Source organism: Phoenix dactylifera, chromosome 12 (assembly GCF_051530095.1).
Source record: "Phoenix dactylifera cultivar Ajwa chromosome 12, Ajwa_hap1_PhDact_Kaust_v1.1, whole genome shotgun sequence".
Lineage (NCBI taxonomy): Eukaryota > Viridiplantae > Streptophyta > Magnoliopsida > Arecales > Arecaceae > Phoenix > Phoenix dactylifera.
This window is the reverse complement of record NC_143201.1, coordinates 27521193-27536321: the sequence shown is the minus strand read 5'-3', so window position 1 is coordinate 27536321 and position 15129 is coordinate 27521193. Positions and strand designations below refer to the sequence as shown.

Here is a 15129-nt window from a genome sequence, read left to right as displayed (position 1 = left end):
TGATTGCAATTTTACATGGTGAGAGGAACAATAAATAAGCAACTTAGTGGAAGTTGCAAGTGTAGTGCACTGAAAGTTAAAGACGAGCCCAATATTGAGGGTGCTAACCGGTCATCAAGATGGGTTCGGTCGCAACCTCACTGTAACATACAGCTGTTGGACTTCCCTTTATCGTAGTGCCCAAGAGAGGAAGAACAACAAATACTCTATTGTAATTGCAACATGATTATTAAATAAGAGTTGTTTGTTTTCCTCCTCATCTCTGAAGATACCATCATGTAATGATGATCAAGTTCAACACATCAAGCACACATAAGCAGCTTTCACACACGACCCAGATGCTAGACTCCTTACAACACATCTCTTACATCTAAGAAATCCACCAAGGAAGATATCGTACACATCCCTACCGGTCAATCATAACACTAAGATCCTCGTTAAATCACTAGTGAGTAAACCTGAGTTGTGGCTTATTGATTCGATTGGAAAGAAGGAAGAATATCTGATCCACTCAACTCAAACCTCCCATAATAAAATATTGAAAAAATGTAAAGAATTTTTGAAAATGGTGTTTTAAGCCCATTCTTTTTGTTGAGAAGATAAAACTGTTAGACAAGTTCTCCATTTATACTAGTGAGGCTTGAGTCTCCCAATTCACATCAAATTCCTTTTCTAGCTAAAAGAGAAATTAGATGAAAAGTAGAGTAAATTTCTTTTTGCTTTCTTCTAATCCATATGCATAAAACTGTGGTATAATACCTCTATTTATACAATTGAGGTCTACCTTTTTAAAATCAAGATTAGATTTCCCTCCTAGTTGGAGCCACTATTTTTTAAAATAAAAAATATTATAAAATTTTAAATTCAGACTAAAGCTAGATATTGACTTCTTCATCAATTTTGCGTTCTGTTAAATCATCAAATTCTTTCTATATTAAATGCTATGGCCACCCAAATTTTTAATTTGCATTTGAGTCTTTGATATAGCGGATCTTGCTTCCGGATCCCAACCAAACCTGCGGCCAAGTCAATTCACAATATGTCCGATGATTCTTCTAGATCACTTAACCAAGACCATCTAACAAAGATTTATCACAGGAACATTTGCTTGCAACAGCTACAATAAATAAGCATACCAAATATGATACCTTTGGTTCATATTGCTTAGTTGGAATATTGAAAGAATGATTAACATGGCTTGGATGTCCTAAAGGCAAGAGTGTATATGAATACGTTCAAATTTCTAAAATGTCAGTTAGCTCGTAGAGATAAAAATTCACTATATTCAATAATGATATTGGATTGGTAATAGTGCCAACCAGCTTTCTGGCAATGGCTGTCCACAATTGTAGCAAAAAAAAAAAAAAAAGTTGTCCACAATTGTAGGAGAGATCTTGGTTCCAATCCCACCTCCATTGATATCCGGAGGGCACCCTAAAAGAGGGCTATCCTCCATTGGTTAGTCCAAAATTGCCTCCCATGTACCAAGATATAATGTTAGCTCGACATATGATTTTTAATTGTTTATCTTAAGAGCTAATAATAACATATACCAATTCAGTTAAAACAATGTATTTATAGTTCACTAGTTACTGTTTTCATGTTTCTCACATGCAATCAAGTGTTTCCCGGAAAAAACGTTCCAGATAACTGAATCAAGATACTTGAAGTGAAAATTTTTATTTTGAGGAAAGTGAAATGTTGAGGACTTGAAGAGCTAAACAACTGAAACTTTTGTATGTGAAGTCCACTGATTCTTTTGTTGACAAACATCCTTCAAGGATATCTTAAAAGAAAGATATCAGGAATTAATATGCTCATGTCCGCAATACCTTTCAGCACAACCGAATCCAATTACTTATTTCATTTTGTTTTTTGATGGATGATTATTCCTCTCTTACCTCTGCCATTTGAGTTCATAATATGCTCGTCCTCTAATTCAAAGATGTGTTTCCTTTAACTACAGCTTTTCCGTTGCAAGATTAGCTGAAGCAATGTTGATCTAACCTGATCTTGTCATCGCAAAGAATGACTACCCAGTTGCAGAATTAACAGAGGCGGAGTTGATCGACCTGTTCTCGCCCCCGCAAAGAATTTCAACTACATAAGGCCAAGAGTTATTGCATCATTCCCTCTTTATCCTCATCTAATTTTATTGGATATCTACGAAGAGACATCAGATAAAAATTTAAAATAATAATAATAATAATAATAATAATAATCTAGTTTTAGAAGGAAAAAAACACTTGTAGGTGCTCCAGAAGTCCGCATCCACTGGGTAAAAAGAATGGAGCCTTGGACGTATCCTATCATCTTCCGTGCCGATCGCGTCACCTTGTACCTTCCCCTCACGCCTTACTAATTACATCCGCGATCCGCCTCACCTCCTACTTCCATAAGGTGGCTTCGGGCAGGAAAAAAGAAATTCCATTGCCTCATTTTCGGAGGATGGCGTCGAGTATTCTTGTGAGAAAGATATTGCTGGTAATTGCTCCATGTCTTCTTCAGAGATCTCTTTGGTTGCTCTTGCTTCCCTTCCATTTCCATTAATTGGAGTGCCATTTATGCAGATAGCGCAGTGGACCTTAGTTCCTCTTGCTAGACTTTCATGAAGAGGAAATTAGGGATGCAGTATTCTCTTTGGGTGGATCTATGGCTCCAGGACCAGACTTCTTCTCCTTCTCCTTCTTCCAAAGGTACTAGATCTCCATCAAGGATGATCTGTTGGCTCTTTTGGAGGACTTTCGCAAGGGTGATCGATCTAGACCTTAGCAGACTAAACTTTGCATTTATATTCTCTTATCAGCCTCTTTAATAACTGAGAGATTGCAATTTTGTTTCACTACAGCTCCTATTCAACCTCTGCTTACTGTCATTTGCAAAGTCTCGAGCTTTGGTTTAATTGAAATGCTTTCATCTCGTTTTGTTGAATTTGCAATGGCACAGTATGTTGTCTTTCAAGGATTGTTCTTGTTTCTTCTTTTGGTGGAGTCTTACAACAAAGGAAGGAAGCATTCTGATAGAAAGCTAAATGGAATCAAAGACCAGTCTGATAAGAAGCTGAACTTAACTCCTAATTATTAGCCAGGTGTGATCTTCTCCTCATCATATTGCTTGCTGTTTCATTTACTTTTTTTCACTAGCTGTTACTTATTCCCCTCCTGCCTTCACATGGTACATTCCATCTCATATATATATATTTCTCTCACATATTGGTGGTTCAGCCTCCCCTGCCCTCTCTCTCTCTCTCTCTCTCTCTCTCTCTCTCTCTCTCTCTCTCTCTCTCTATATATATATATATATATATATATATATATATATATATTCTCTTATTCCAAAGAAGGATGGCGTGCTTACTGCCCGTGACTTCAAACCTATTAGCCTCCTTTAACAGCTTATCCAAAGTGATCGCAAAGATTTTGGCAGCCAGATTGGCCACCTTTCTCCTAAACTGGTCGATGAGTCTCATTCTGCCTTCATTAAGGGCCGCTCCATCATTGAGAATTTCCTTTCAGCTCATGAGATGATGGCATACTGCAGAAAATTTGTCATAAAGGGATTCTCTGTAAGTTGGATTTTGAGAAGGTCTTCAAGAAGGCTAGTTGCGAATTTCTTTCTGCAATGTTCTGGGCTAGAAGCTTTCTTTCCAGGTGGATTAGTTGGTTGCAAGGACTCCTTTCATCAACCTCAAATGCAGTCTTACTTAGTGGTTCTCCGGGCAAATGGATCAAGTGCAAGTAGGGATTGAGATAAGGTGACCCACTCTCTCCGGCACTCTTCATATTGGTTACTGATCATATTCTGGCTACAATTCTTAAGCAGGCTAGCTCCCTCGGAATTATAGAAGGTAATTGCCTGAGCTTCAATGGCATCAGAAGTCTCCACTTTATTGACGACACGCTCCTTTTCAGTGCTGGTAAGAGACATAGTATTCTAGTCGCCAAAGCCATACTTGTTGCTTTTGAGCAGGCTGTCAGGGTAAAGATTAATTTTTACAAAGGCTCGATCTTGTGCATTAACATGGATGAAGAGGAAGCTGCAAACTTTGCCACTATGATGAACTTACCTACCTCGGCCTGCCTCTTTTTGGCAGAAAACTTCCAAAACATTGTTGGTTGCCTTTACTTGAAAAAATTGGCTCGAGACTTGCATCCAGGAAAGAAAAATTCCTCTCTTTTGGTGGTGGACTAACCTCGATCAATGTCGTCCTCACAGCTTTGTCGTCCTATCTTATGTCAATATTTAAGCTTCCAAGATGGGTAACCAATAGAAGTGACCAGATGAGAATATCTTTTTTCGTGGAAAGTGAAAAGGAATGTTAGCAGGGTTCATTGTCTTGTCAAGTGGGACTGTGTTTGACGTTCAAAGAAGGAAGGGGAGTTTGGAATCAAGAACATTAAGGATTCGAATCTTGCCCTACTGGCAAAGTGGGCTTGCAAATTGCTCTCTGTGCTAGTGCCTAGTGCCACTTGCTTTAAACAAATCAAAAGTGCTTACTACTCCCGAAAAGGATTTGAATAAGATCTACATGCTTTTTGGAACTGCACAGCTTCCAAGTTTGGAAATGGAAACGGCATCAGATTCTAAGAGGATGCATGCATTGGGTCAATACCAGTTGCTCTTCTCTTTAGTGATCTTTTCTCTAAAGCTTCTAAAGAAAATGTTTCTGTGGCCTCTCAATAGAGTGGGAGAACCCATTGTTGGAGAATTAGACTGCAAGGACCCCTAACTCAGCTTCAGAATGCCCAATTTGAGCACTCCAATTAGACCAAGTAGGCATGAGGACGTCCTAGTGTTTAAAGTCATAAGAAATAGCAGTTTCTCAATTAGCTCCTTCTACAATTTCATTAATAGTGGCGGTCAGCATTGTCCTTTTTACAAAATCATTTGGAAATCCATGGTCCCATAGAAGGTGAAGGTTTTCATTTGGCTAGCCTTACAAAACAAGCTGCATACAGAAGAGGTACTTGCAAAGAAAGGTTTGTCGATAAGTTTCGGATGCCCCTTTTGTGGTTCTAGTTCTGAGATCGTATCACACTTATTCCTTAGATATTCTTCTGTGCGGAGTATTCTTTCTATCTTCAAGACATGCTTGAACATAAGAGGTTGGCCGGCCAACTTTCTCTCGCTTGTCTTCTTGGAGGAGCAAGAGAGTTCAACAATCATTTAGAAGGGCGTGCTATTGATGCCATCCATTTATAATGTTTGGCAAGAAAGAAATGGTAGAATCTTTCGCAAGAAGAAGAACTCTATATTCACCACTCTACAAAAGATCCTAAACTCTTTCCGGCTATAGGAGATTCTCTATTCTGCAAAGGAGGAGGATCACAAATTGATCTTGGATAGCTTGTCTTCTTTGGTTACCCACCATAGCTTAACTAAATGTTTCTGTTTTGCTGACTTCTCCTTCTCCATATTTGTAACTCTTTGTACATTCATTTGATCAATAAATCGGGGGAAGTTTCTCACTTCCTCCATTTCACTTCAAAAAAAAAAAAATCTTAGGTTCAGTGCTGCTCTCCGAGTCCCAATGAGATCATTCATGATCTCTCTATATATCTTACCGGTTCTTTTGGTATCTAAAATCTCTTCAAAGCTTGCATAGAATTGGTTATGATGCCTCCTTCCATAGTAAAATTTTGACGGTAGCTAACAAGCTACCAGTGCTTGCACTTCGGACGACTGGAATTCCTCTGGTGGTGCGGGCTTGCATCCTCAAAGCTCGAGGATTCCAAGGAACATGGACAGGGTTGACACATTTTAGACTACCATAGGATTGAGGTGGATACAGGTTGTACCCTTCGTGCAAAAGAGGGATTAACCTTCCTTCGCTCGAATCCATCATTGGATTACCCACTAGTTGCTTTGAGATATATAGGCGGATGAATGACGAAGCTCGAAGTGCTTTCATATCTACTGTGGCTGATCGAATGATAGATTCATCCAAAAAAAAGTGAATCCTTCTTTCGTGCAAATGGTACAACCCCTACCCGACCGAGGTCGGGAGGGGGTGAGATGGTTGATCCAACAATGGATTCGCATAAAGGAAAGTAAGTCCTTCCTTCGTGTGAACGATACAATCCTACCTGATCGAGACCGGAGGTGCATTTCTAATCTAACCCTAAATTTGTGGAATTCAAATATGATGATGATAGTCTAACCCTTAATTGATTCGGCCAGTGCATAAGTCTCGCACACATAACTTCTACCCGAGAGGGTCTCGCGCACTTAACTAGATGCTCTACCCTAAAGCTCTCGAATTTAAAAACGCGGAATTTAAAAACTCGATGCCCATGGACAAAGGCAACTTCCTGATCAATTAAGACTACGAAACATCACCAAACGCTTATTTGGTTCATGCTAGGGCCTTGCGCACATAACTAGGCGCTCTACCCTTAAGTTCCCTTGCATGGATCCATGGATGCATGGATATATGCAAATATGCATATATCCATGTATGTATGTATGTATGTATGTGTGCGTGCGTGCATGCGTGCGTATATATATGCAAATATGCATATATCCATGTATGTATGTATGTATGTATGTATGTATGCATGTATAGATATATGCATGCATATGTATCTATGTATTGATGTATGTATATAATGTAATGTATGTATGTATGTATGCATGTATAGATATATGCATGCATATGTATCTATGTATTGATGTATGTATATAATGTATGTACCATATATGCGCGCTTGGGCGAATGTATGCTATGTATGTATGTATGTATGTATATGTGTGTGTGTGTGTGTATATATATATGTATGTATATATGGATGTATGCATACATGAATGTATACATGCATGCATGTGTCTGTTTATATATATGTACACATATAGATGTGTGTTTGGTCTTATATCAGTTGCACACCAACAAGATTTTAAAATATAGTAAGTTAGTAACTACTTATATAAGGCCAAGAAACTCAAATAATATTTAGATTGTTACAATAGTACCAATTGAATGCAACTTGTAAATAATAGCATTTATATAACTATTGTAGCCACAAGAGTCTTTGCTACTTAAAAATAAACAAAGTCCATGGTACACCCTCATCAGGCAACGCCTAAACCACCCACTCCTCTCACTAATTGAAGTGATGTACATCGCCTGCCCCAGAAGATTTCTTCAATCATGCACGTGTTTATCTATAAGTGTGTATGTCTATAGGTATGTCTGCGTGAGAAGGATGGATGTGCATGCCTATATGCGTCATATGCAGGTGTACACGTGAAGGAAGATCACTTGAACCTTGAAACCAGGACATACCGTTAATGTAGATAGACCATGACCATGATTAATGTAGAGGACACAGCACTGATGAAGATAGACCAAGAGAAGCAGAGTCTGTTTCTGCAGTACTCAAAACATATGTTCTTGATGAAAGTATGTCAATAATTTATAAGCACTGGAGCAAATCAATGGATGGATGGATCTGGTATAACAAATTACAATCAATGTCCAGTTTATACACTGTTCGTGCATATACAATGTTTGAGACCCTAAGCATCATGATCCATGAAACGGCACTACAAACAATTGTCAATGTAAGATTATTTATGCTAAAGGTACTTAGATGAGATTGGAAGTACTAAAGTGTGAACTCATTAGATTCATATATTCCAATACAGAATCATAAAATCTTATTGTTGCCGCTTCTGAGATGATGATAAACATAATGGTCTTTTCTTTGTCATGCCATGATTATTTAGAGAGTTAATCATGCAAACCAACCGACTGATGGCTCAAGTTTGAACACGAGATGATGATTAACAGAAACATCAATGCTGAATAAGCAGAAGCTGCAGGTTGCGAAAAAAGATTTCCAGTCATTATACTCACAAAATCAAGGCCTCCATCAAAAATCCAATTGTTGGATTTGCTACAGAATTGCAGAAATTAGTTAGTTGGAATTTTTCATTAAAAGGCAGTCTAAGAAATTTGATCTTAGTCTGTAAATTGTTAAAACCTATATTCAGAAGGTAGTGGGTAAAAGTATCATATCCTAACTCTGCTTTTCTACTGCATTGATCTATGGAAATATCAGTTGTATCAACCAAGTCTCCGATCACTGGAGTCATAACTAGAAAATATCATGGAAGAATAAGTATGGCTGGAGAACTTCCACTACATAGTAGGATTTTCGAATAAAAAGTTAATAAACGCACTGCATATCGTCATCAAACAGCACAAAAGAATAAGATGGCTTACCACACCTGATAAAGAAGAACATTGGAAGAATGGGACACTTGTGGTTGAATTGAGGTTCCAAATTTAAGCTTCGAAATGAATGTTAGGTTCAGGAGAAGTATATAAAAAATTGTTTGTGGCTTCAAGGAAGTATCAACCTTCACAGGTACACTAGAACTCCCATCAAGTCTATGATCCGACACACCCCCCTCCCTATCCCCCAATCTGTGATTTTTTATACACCTTGTGTTAGTGTGGCTAGCACACATGATTTTTCAAAGCTCTATGTACCATGAGGAGAATCCTCTCCCTGCATCACTTAGAATGCAGAGTAATAAAAAAAGCAACACTACAAGCATTCTTGTATCAAGACACTTCCTGAAATCAAATGATCTCTCTCCTGACTATTTACGATGTCAACTAGACTCAGTGTTATGATGTCATTGTGTCTCAATGATAGTTACTTTTTAACATTTAACTATTTTGTAAAGAGAGAAGAGAGACTGCTGGTGGCAATGATTGAACAGCAACATTCCCAGCTGCCCTTACAACCTGAAACATCAGCTTGATCGGTCAGACAAAAACATCTACAGCAAGATTAAAAGGGACCATGTTGATATGCTGCTCGTCTTGGTTGAGACATCAACCAGCAGACTGAATCCCAGCTGGAACAGTTTCAACCTCAAAGGAGGTGCCACCTGCTTGATAGGCACGTGTCTACTGGAACATCATCAGAACAGCTTATTGAAAACTAACCAGAGAATGAACCTTATGTGAATACATGAGGGCGGCTACGTGATAGCTGGGGCCGCTTCATGGGTGAGATTATGAGATTACGCAAAGTAGAAGCAGGATTGCTTGGACCAAGTCCAAAAAAAGAGTGTGCCTGTCTCCTGATTCCAGAATCTACAGGAACTGGTGCAATCTTTGCTGGTGAGCCCCCAGAAAGGTCATAGGCACCTGAGTTGGAATGCTTCTGTCTGGCTGAAGGCCATATATCCTCTCTCTGCCCTGGAGTTTCAGGGGTAACAATCGAACGATCTGTGACAAATAAATCAACTGGTATTTTGGGGAGAGCTTAAGGAAAAAATTATTTAGCTCTCTGATAGATTTGAAATAGAAATCGGATAACATCATTAAGTTTGATTTACAAAATTAGTATAGCCAATCATTCAAACTTGAAACATGAAAAATCTTCTCCATAATTAATTCGTTAAGTCCATATATTGAGTTAAAAAATTACTTTAGATTAATTTTGTAACAAATTACCTTGTCTGAGGGGGTCTCTGCTATCCATCATATTACCCATGCCTGAGAACAAGTCTGGTTCAGTTCTTGGAAAAAAGTTGCCTCCAGGTTGGATTGCTGTACGCTTTACAGACTCATACTCACTTCTCAACTGATCATACATCTCATCTAGTTTCCTCTTATGCCTGGATTTCAGAGAACTTTATCAGAATTAAATCCACCTATCGACACAGAAATAAAAGGATAGGAGGTAAAAATGGATAACATCTCTTTTAATACTTCAAATGAGCAGCAAAAGATCAACCTGGATTTCTCAGCATATTTTTCTTGCAGTTCTTGCTTATCTTTTGATAAGCTTTCAATCTCTTTTTCCATCATCTGGCACCTCTTGGCCATTTTTTGGTATGCAGTATGCACTTGCTCCATTTTTTCTGCAAATTTTTCTTGCATGGCCTCACATTTCTGTCGGCATTGCCCAAGAAGCTTGTTCAATTTGTATTGCGTCTCTAACTCCTTTTGTCCAATGTAAAACATCACACTTCGATATGCACTCTTCATGACTGAGTTTTATTGGGTCAAAGAACAGAGGATATATACTCCTGTATAAATCTGTAACTTAATAGTTGCTACATATTTCTGTTTAGTTATTACAATGAGATAGAATTTGTACTTTTTAAGGGAGCAAATCAATTCTATTACTTACAAATTGGATAAGCTTTAGTTGATTGGAGCTTTTGTTACAAATTGCCAGAAGCAAATGCATTTTTAAGATCAGAGAAATTATAAAAAAAATTACAAATAGGATACGAATTTGCGGGGAAACTCCAGCCATTGCCATCTGCAGTAGAAATTATAATGAGAAAAAAAAAAACCAAAAATACAAATCTCATAGGCTTAGCTTATTTGAGTATTTCTTACATTTATCCATTCATCACCAGGATTTATATCCACTGGCCTCATATGGCTGAAAGGCAGAAGTTCACGATGTTTGACCAGAATAATAACCAAAAAAAATCACAAATGACGTATCAAAAGAAAGGGATAATAAGTTATGCTGCGTTTTTCCCCTGGAGGGAAAAGCATCTATTCGCCTCAAGGGGCATTCAAATCATAGATGTTAAAAGATTGCTAGCAAAAATCTTTTGGAGTATTCTTAGAGATATCACTAGAGGATTGGTAATAATCATTAAATCTATATTTTCCAGGCTTTGAAGACTAGAGGATGCAAACCTTTTGGAGAGCACTTGATCACAAACTGGACATGCAGCATCGTTGCTGAGTATCTTGCTTGCATCCTCAGTGCCTTTTCATGTGTTAAAGATATTCAACCATGCAATATTCACGTATACATTTTGATAAATAAATAAAAATGTGTGAGTGGCTATAGCATACACAAGAGATGGCCACAGGTGGTTGATACGGCTTTCCCTTCCAATTCCCGCCAGCAAGCATTGCACCTCATCTCATCCCTGGACTTCTAATTCGATGGTAACCGATAATTTTCAAGACCTACCGTGCCTGTAAAAGTACAACTGACTCTTTAAGAAAAACAAAATCGTTTTCCTGTCCATTATGGCTGCTCCATAGACAACCTATAGAGGGATGAAGAGAAAGAGATCCTCAGAGTTAAGCGTCCATATAAACTCCAGTAAAAGGCCAAGGTAAAAACTTGAGCAATTAGGGTTCAAGATCGTTCCTTTTTAAAGACAACAGATAAATAATGCTGGAATAAAGGCATCGATTCTGCGATGCTTGGATAAAGGGATAGGACAATTATGATATCTGGCTAGGAATCAAAAATATGATTGAACTGAAATCAACCGCATTAGAAGATCATCGGGAATCGCCTAATTAACACATTATATTCTTGGCTAATAAAAAATCACGGAATTTCTTCAGAAGACTACATCATGCATAAATCCAATGGAATTAACAAATCCTTGAGGAGCTACGGTTATCGATTACCCTTTACAAAGATCTGTTGAAAACCTAGGGTAAAAACTCAAAATTAAGGGCGGGTAAGTTGAAAACATCCCCAGAGAATACCAACTGGAAACCACATGCCTACACATCAGAGGTTTTACAAAGATGTCAGTGGAAGAAGAAGAAGAAGAAGAGGAAGCAAAATCAGATTTATTACCGTAGAAATCTGAAAAATTACCAAGCACAAGATAATCTTCAAACAGCTAAGAATCCACCATTAACCTCAGAACAGCACTTGGAAAAATAGAAAACCCTCTTTTATGCTCGGATCTTGGCGGAAATCGCAGGGAAAAAAGAAAAAAAAAATATGGTAGCTTTTTATCGAGGCAAAGAAATCCGCAATTGGATTTGAGATTGGAAAGAACTAAACGAAGATATGACTGGATCAAGGTGATACCGCTGCAAATCGAGATTGGCAGATTTAGATTCCGAGATTGATTCGAAGCACCGAGATCTCGTACCCCAAAAAAAAAAAAAAAAAAAACCTAAAAAAGTCGCATCGCCTTCTCGAGCTGCTTGGGACTTGGGAGAGACAATAGGGAGAAAAGAATTGAAAAAAAAAAAATTCAAAAAAATGTGGCGGCGGCAGCCGCTCTCTTATAGGCGGACACGGGCGACGCCCCCCGAGGCCCGTTTGGCTAATCATGGGCTGGGAATTTCTTCGTTAGGGCTTATCATGAGCCTGATGATCCGTTTGGAGCGCCTAGCCTAACCTAAACTTGACGGGCTAGGCCCGAGCTCGGGCCGACTTAATATTTGATCTGCTCTATTTCATCTCCAAGCTCCAGCTGTTCTTACTCGAACATACACTTTTTTTTTTCTTTTTTCTTTTTTTTTTCTTTTCTTTGGTGAAAAATAGGAGAGGGGGGAGGGACGAACCTACCCGCGTAGCAGCCTCCACTGGGCCCTCCTTCCACCAGGGAATGTTCGGTGCGGATCGCAAGTTCTCTCGTGCCCTCTCCGACCCGTGGGTTGCCCTACGTGTGACTACGTCATTCCAGCACCACCTCGGTACCTGCGGACCAGATGGCAACTCCACCAGACAAACTAGGCAGGGAGCATCCAGTCCCCATATTTAATTGAGGCTTGCGCATTTCGAAGCTGGGTCACTTCCATAAAATCTCAACCTCGTTCCAACCGTGCTACCATCTTGGTGGCCACTCTTTTGGGTGCATCCCTATGGTGAATGAAAAAAGGGAAGCGCTGGAGCCAGACATATTTGATTTTCTCATCATCCATTAAAAGCCATTATTGATGAGGGCCACCAACATGAACGGGTGGTGATGAGTGTATTTAACTGGCGTGGACCTGATGGGAACACTGGTTGGAGAGTGATGCTTTGATCTAGGCGCAAGTCATCGTCTCGTGTCATCTTGCATCACAGTACTACTAACCGATTCCACATGAATTAGAGACTCGAAAAGATGACCCATCTATCTATCAAGGTGCCAAGGCTGGAACTAAACCTCGGATCTACGTGAACTAAACCGATTACTGCTTGAAGAATGTCAAGCATATTGCCGGATGTTAACAGCCTGCTCCCGCGCTGGGAATCATTTGGACAAAGATAGAAAAGAAAACTCCAAAATCACAGCTGCTTGCTTGGGATAACTAGCATCTGCAATCTATTAGTGAATTAAACAATGACGGAAATGTGTGATAAAGAAGGTAAGACTTTTGGGTCTCACGTATAAAAACGATTTCTCGGGGCAGTCTCTGTCTTAATAAATATCTTCACCAACTTGACGTGAAGGTGTAAGACTTTTTGAGTAATCCTTAAAATAGCTACACATTTGGCTTAAGACAAGTCGTCCTTGATAGATCTGGGCTCCGGTCCAACCAGGAAAGAGAAATCAGCAACATTGCAAACTGGGAGAAAGGCTTCAAGTTTTGTTGGTCGTATAAACCGAGTCATTCTATTTGTTTTAAAATTTTTCTATTATTTGGGTTTGTCTATAATGCTGATATATAAATCTTTGGACTTTATCATCGGATCTATGCACTTAACATGGTGCAGGGCATGTGTCAATGTGAGGCATTAAAAGCTTGCTAAAATATTTAATTGTACGGGCTCAAAGCCAATAGTCAGGGAGAGAGGATTGGTTGCCATGGCTGTTGTCCGGAGAAGTACTTTCTAGCTGTTGACATTAAACGATTGGCGTTCAAATGTATTTGGCAATGTGGCTAAAAATGCGTCTTGAAATAGGTTGTGTAAATTTATACAGCCAACCAAAAATTGACCAATAAAAATAGCTCAAGTCAAGAGACACAGTGTGTTTGCATTACTGGCTAACGAATACTGCAGGGCTTGCATTGAGTTGTGTACATAAATACTGATATCTAATACAAGCTAGCAAAACCATAATGTTGAGGCTGAAATCGGATCATATACGGATCAGATACTGATATATCCATATCTATATTTATTTTATTTAACGAATACAGATACGGATACAGATGTTAGTCGGAGGCAAAAATTTATATTCATATTTGTTGTAAACGGATACAGATACAAATTAGATATCAAAAGTATAGATATAAATATGGATATAAATCGGATAATTAAACTTTATGACCACGAATCAAATATATTACTAAGTGGATGATAATTAAGTTAATAGCATATTAATGTAGTCATTTATTTTTCTTAAAAATTCATGGATGCTATGTAAAATTAAATAGGGTTATAAATATGCGGATACAGATAGGATAGTTGTCTATCCATATCCATATCTATTTTTTTTTGATAAATATAGATACGTATATTATTCAGATGCTCAAATTTTTATCTATATTTAGATTTATTCGGATACGAAAATAAATCCAACGGATATTATCCAATCCATTTTCACCTTTAGTCATGTATTTAAAACCAAAGTTGTGCACACTCCTGGTATAACTAAAGATTTTCCATGCTAGTTTACTGGTAAGGCTCTTTGCACCAATAAAGTTTTCATGATTCCTAGATTGTTTGATCATCTAGAATGCATCAAGTTGTACGTGTTGCAACAAACTCCCTGCATGTCTAATTTCAGGCATACAAATTCTTGGAGGCCATAACATGACAAGAACCTCATGTTATACAACACAGCTGACAGATTCTTTTCTAGCTCCGATTCCAACCATTTTGATCATTTACCATCTATTGTTAATCAAACATGTAGCCACATGGAACGTTTAGGGATATAATTGTGCTGTGCTTGATCAAGCTTGATTTAAAACTAATTCCGAGCAAGGACTCTGAGATCAAGCTTCACTTGTTCCATCACTAATTGGAGCTTAATTAACCTGGGAAACGATCAGCACAATGATTTCTATGCGGAGATCCTGAAGCTAGATTTTTCTCTTCTGGCTGATTCGGGACGCAACGGTCTCGTCATACGTGGCAAAATATGTACGGCTCCTGCTAACCTCCCAGATTACGATGTTTCCTGCTCCGTTAGCTGGAAAAGTTCGAGAAGGCGTCACCGGGAGAAAAGCGTAAGGAGTGACGTCTGAACGCATCTAGCTGACGGTGCAATTAACAATATCGACTTCATTGAATTTTCCCTAAATCAATCATGCTTACGATAAAGAATAATAATTAATGGCTTAGATCTAGCCTAGATATTTCAGCTAACTTCGCTGAGCCTCGAATCCGGACCATCCGATCGGTACTCCTCGTCCATCTGGCCGAATATGCGTACGCTATGATG

At 38.6% G+C, this 15129-nt stretch overlaps 1 protein-coding gene and 1 long non-coding RNA gene across 7 annotated transcripts; one reads left to right on the top strand and one right to left on the bottom strand.

Moving 5' to 3' along the window:
* Window positions 1–2323: 2323 nt before the first annotated feature.
* LOC120111941 (uncharacterized) lies at window positions 2324–5470 on the top strand. The gene is made up of 3 exons (XR_005513446.3): window positions 2324–2484; window positions 2571–2752; window positions 2849–5470. It is a non-coding gene; the product is annotated as an uncharacterized LOC120111941 (long non-coding RNA).
* A 3004-nt stretch (window positions 5471–8474) lies between these two features.
* On the bottom strand, window positions 8475–12123 carry HEI10 (RING/U-box superfamily protein). Of its 6 annotated transcripts, none has more exons than XM_008795926.6 (8): window positions 11832–12011; window positions 10844–10969; window positions 10682–10754; window positions 10370–10415; window positions 10259–10289; window positions 9756–10011; window positions 9473–9636; window positions 8475–9244 (listed from the first exon to the last, which is right to left on the bottom strand). In XM_008795926.6, the coding sequence occupies exons 2-8, from the start codon at window positions 10911–10913 to the stop codon at window positions 8973–8975; spliced, it is 912 nt and encodes a 303-aa protein (XP_008794148.2). In that variant the 5' UTR covers window positions 10914–10969; window positions 11832–12011; the 3' UTR covers window positions 8475–8972. The 6 variants fall into 6 exon arrangements, with proteins under 6 accessions (XP_008794148.2, XP_008794147.2, XP_008794146.2 ...); XM_008795925.6 differs by having other exon boundaries at window positions 10844–11043; window positions 11832–12010; XM_008795924.5 differs by having other exon boundaries at window positions 10844–12123.
* Window positions 12124–15129: the final 3006 nt, after the last annotated feature.

Excerpts from the sequence above, each read along its gene's own strand:
- HEI10 (XM_008795924.5), bottom strand. The coding sequence starts at position 10,913 with ATGAGGTGCAATGCTTGCTGGCGGGAATTGGAAGGGAAAGCCGTATCA. Across the intron at positions 10,290-10,369 it reads CTGGTGATGAATGGATAAAT|ATGGCAATGGCTGGAGTTTC; the intron begins GTAAGAAATACT and ends TTTCTACTGCAG. Across the intron at positions 9,637-9,755 it reads AAATATGCTGAGAAATCCAG|GCATAAGAGGAAACTAGATG; the intron begins GTTGATCTTTTG and ends TCTGAAATCCAG.